General features: G+C 56.5%; 1 protein-coding gene across 1 annotated transcript; it reads left to right on the forward strand.

Moving 5' to 3' along the window:
* Nucleotides 1–1,240: 1,240 nt before the first annotated feature.
* LOC104625238 (pleckstrin homology-like domain family A member 1) lies at nt 1,241–1,661 on the forward strand (the record flags this gene model as incomplete). The annotated part of the gene is made up of 2 exons (XM_010292814.1): nt 1,241–1,310; nt 1,567–1,661. Coding segments are annotated over exons 1-2 (165 nt in total), but the record flags the coding sequence as incomplete, so codon positions are not given.
* Between the last annotated feature and the right edge of the window lie 276 nt (nt 1,662–1,937).

The following is a 1,937-nucleotide window of genomic DNA, read 5'->3' on the forward strand; positions in this document are numbered from 1 at the left end:
CAGAAACACCCCTCGGTCCTCGGCAGGTCACAGGTCTCTGGGCTGCCGGGGTGGCTGCACGTGGCGGGGCAAGCGGTGCCGTTGAGCTCGTAGTGCGAGTGCGGGGGGCAAGTGGGTGCTGTGGGGGGCACAAGGCAGAGAGAGTCAGAAGCTTGGGGTGAGAAAGGGGGGATTTGGGAACTGGCGAGGGCACGGGGCATGAGACTAAGGTCTTGTCCCAAACCCAGCTCAACTCAGCTGGTTCTTTTTGAGGATGGAGGTGCCTGTTGGGGATTTTCCTCCTCCATGGATCTGCTTCTTAACCCCCAACCAGATGGAAATCTCAATCCGAGGGTTTTTGCACTGTGGTGACCTCAGATGGAGATCCCCATTCGGCATTTTGCTGCTCTGAGGATGCTCCCATTTCCCTTTTGACCCCAACTTGGATGGAGATCCCCATCCAAGGATTTTTCTACTCCAACTAGGTTGGATGGAGATCCCTCTCCAGGATTTTCCACCTCTGAAGATCCTCCCATCTCCCTCTTGACCCCAGATTGGACAGACACCGCTATCCAAGAATTTTCCTCCAAGGATGCTCCCATCTTCCTTTTGACCCCAACTTGGATGACGATCCCCATCCAAGGATTTTCCTACTCCAGCTAGCTTGGATGGAGAGCCCAACCTGGGATTTTCCTCCTCCGAGGATGCTCCCATCTCCATCTTGACCCCATCTCAGATGGAAACCACTATCCAAAGATTTTCCGACTCCAACTATGTTGGACAGAGATCCAAATCCAGCGATTTTCCCACTCCCGCTGTCTTGGCAAGCCCCTGAGGCCACCTACCGCAGAAGGTCTTGGAGCGCCAGGGCTCAAGGACGACCCCAGCCTCCTGGCAGGCAGCGGCGTAGCCCATCACCGCCTGGCAGACGATGGCCTTGTGCCCTCGGAAGACGCAGTAATCGGTGATGCAAGCCTGGAAATAGCTCTCGGGGTCAACCCGGGGGTGGCAAAACCGGAACGGCCCCTCGGGCAACAGGATGAGCCCACACTCCTCCCCGTTGGCCCGCTGCTTGCGGCCAATGATGGCACGGCTGGAGCATTGGCGTGGTGTTGGCTCGCTGCAACCTGGCACCACCGTTGTCACCACCTCGGGGATGTCGTTGTGGGAGTCACCATCAAAATTGCCGCAGAGGCCACACAGAGCCCCAGCGTAGGTGCTGGGGACGGTGACAGCCAAGTAGCTTTGCCCGTCAAAGAAGATGGTCAAATGGAAGTCGGTGCGCAAGGAGGTGCCCCAGCCCCGGCGGGCGATGGAGATCTTGCCCTCAGGTAGGGTGTGGGGTAGGTTGACCAATAGACCATCAACCTGTGAGGGGGACAGGGGTGAGCTATGGGCTGCTCGGTGCAGGGGGAAGCACCCAAGTGGGGCTGAGCTTGGGGAGGGGTGGCAGCAGTGCTGGCAGCCCCGGTGTTTAAACCAAACCAGACCCAACCCCAAAGGTCAACTCCAACCTCAAGCCCAAACCCCAACCTCAACCCCAATCCCAACCTCAGTCCCACCCCAAAACCCAGTTTTAACCTCAAGTCCAATGCCAACCTCAACCCCGAGCCCAACCCTACCTTGAACCTCAACTCCAGCTTCAACCCCAAACTCAACCTCAATCCAAACCCCAACCTCAAGCCCAAACTCAACAGCAGCCCCAACATCAACCCCAAAAACAACCCCAACCTCTAACACTAACCCCCACTGTAACCTCAAAATCAACCCAAACTCTGACACCAACCCTTAACTCCAAGCTCAGCCCAGATCCCGGCTCAACCCAAACCCAGTCCCACACTCAATACCAACCGGAAAGCCCAACTTCAGCTTCAACTCCAATCCCAACTTTAAACCAAGCCTTCACCCAAACCCTAATCTCAATCCCAACTTTAAGCCTGTCTCAAATGCCAACGCAA

Source organism: Phaethon lepturus, unplaced genomic scaffold (genome assembly GCF_000687285.1).
Source record: "Phaethon lepturus isolate BGI_N335 unplaced genomic scaffold, ASM68728v1 Scaffold42768, whole genome shotgun sequence".
In the NCBI taxonomy this organism is placed as follows: Eukaryota; Metazoa; Chordata; class Aves; order Phaethontiformes; family Phaethontidae; genus Phaethon; species Phaethon lepturus.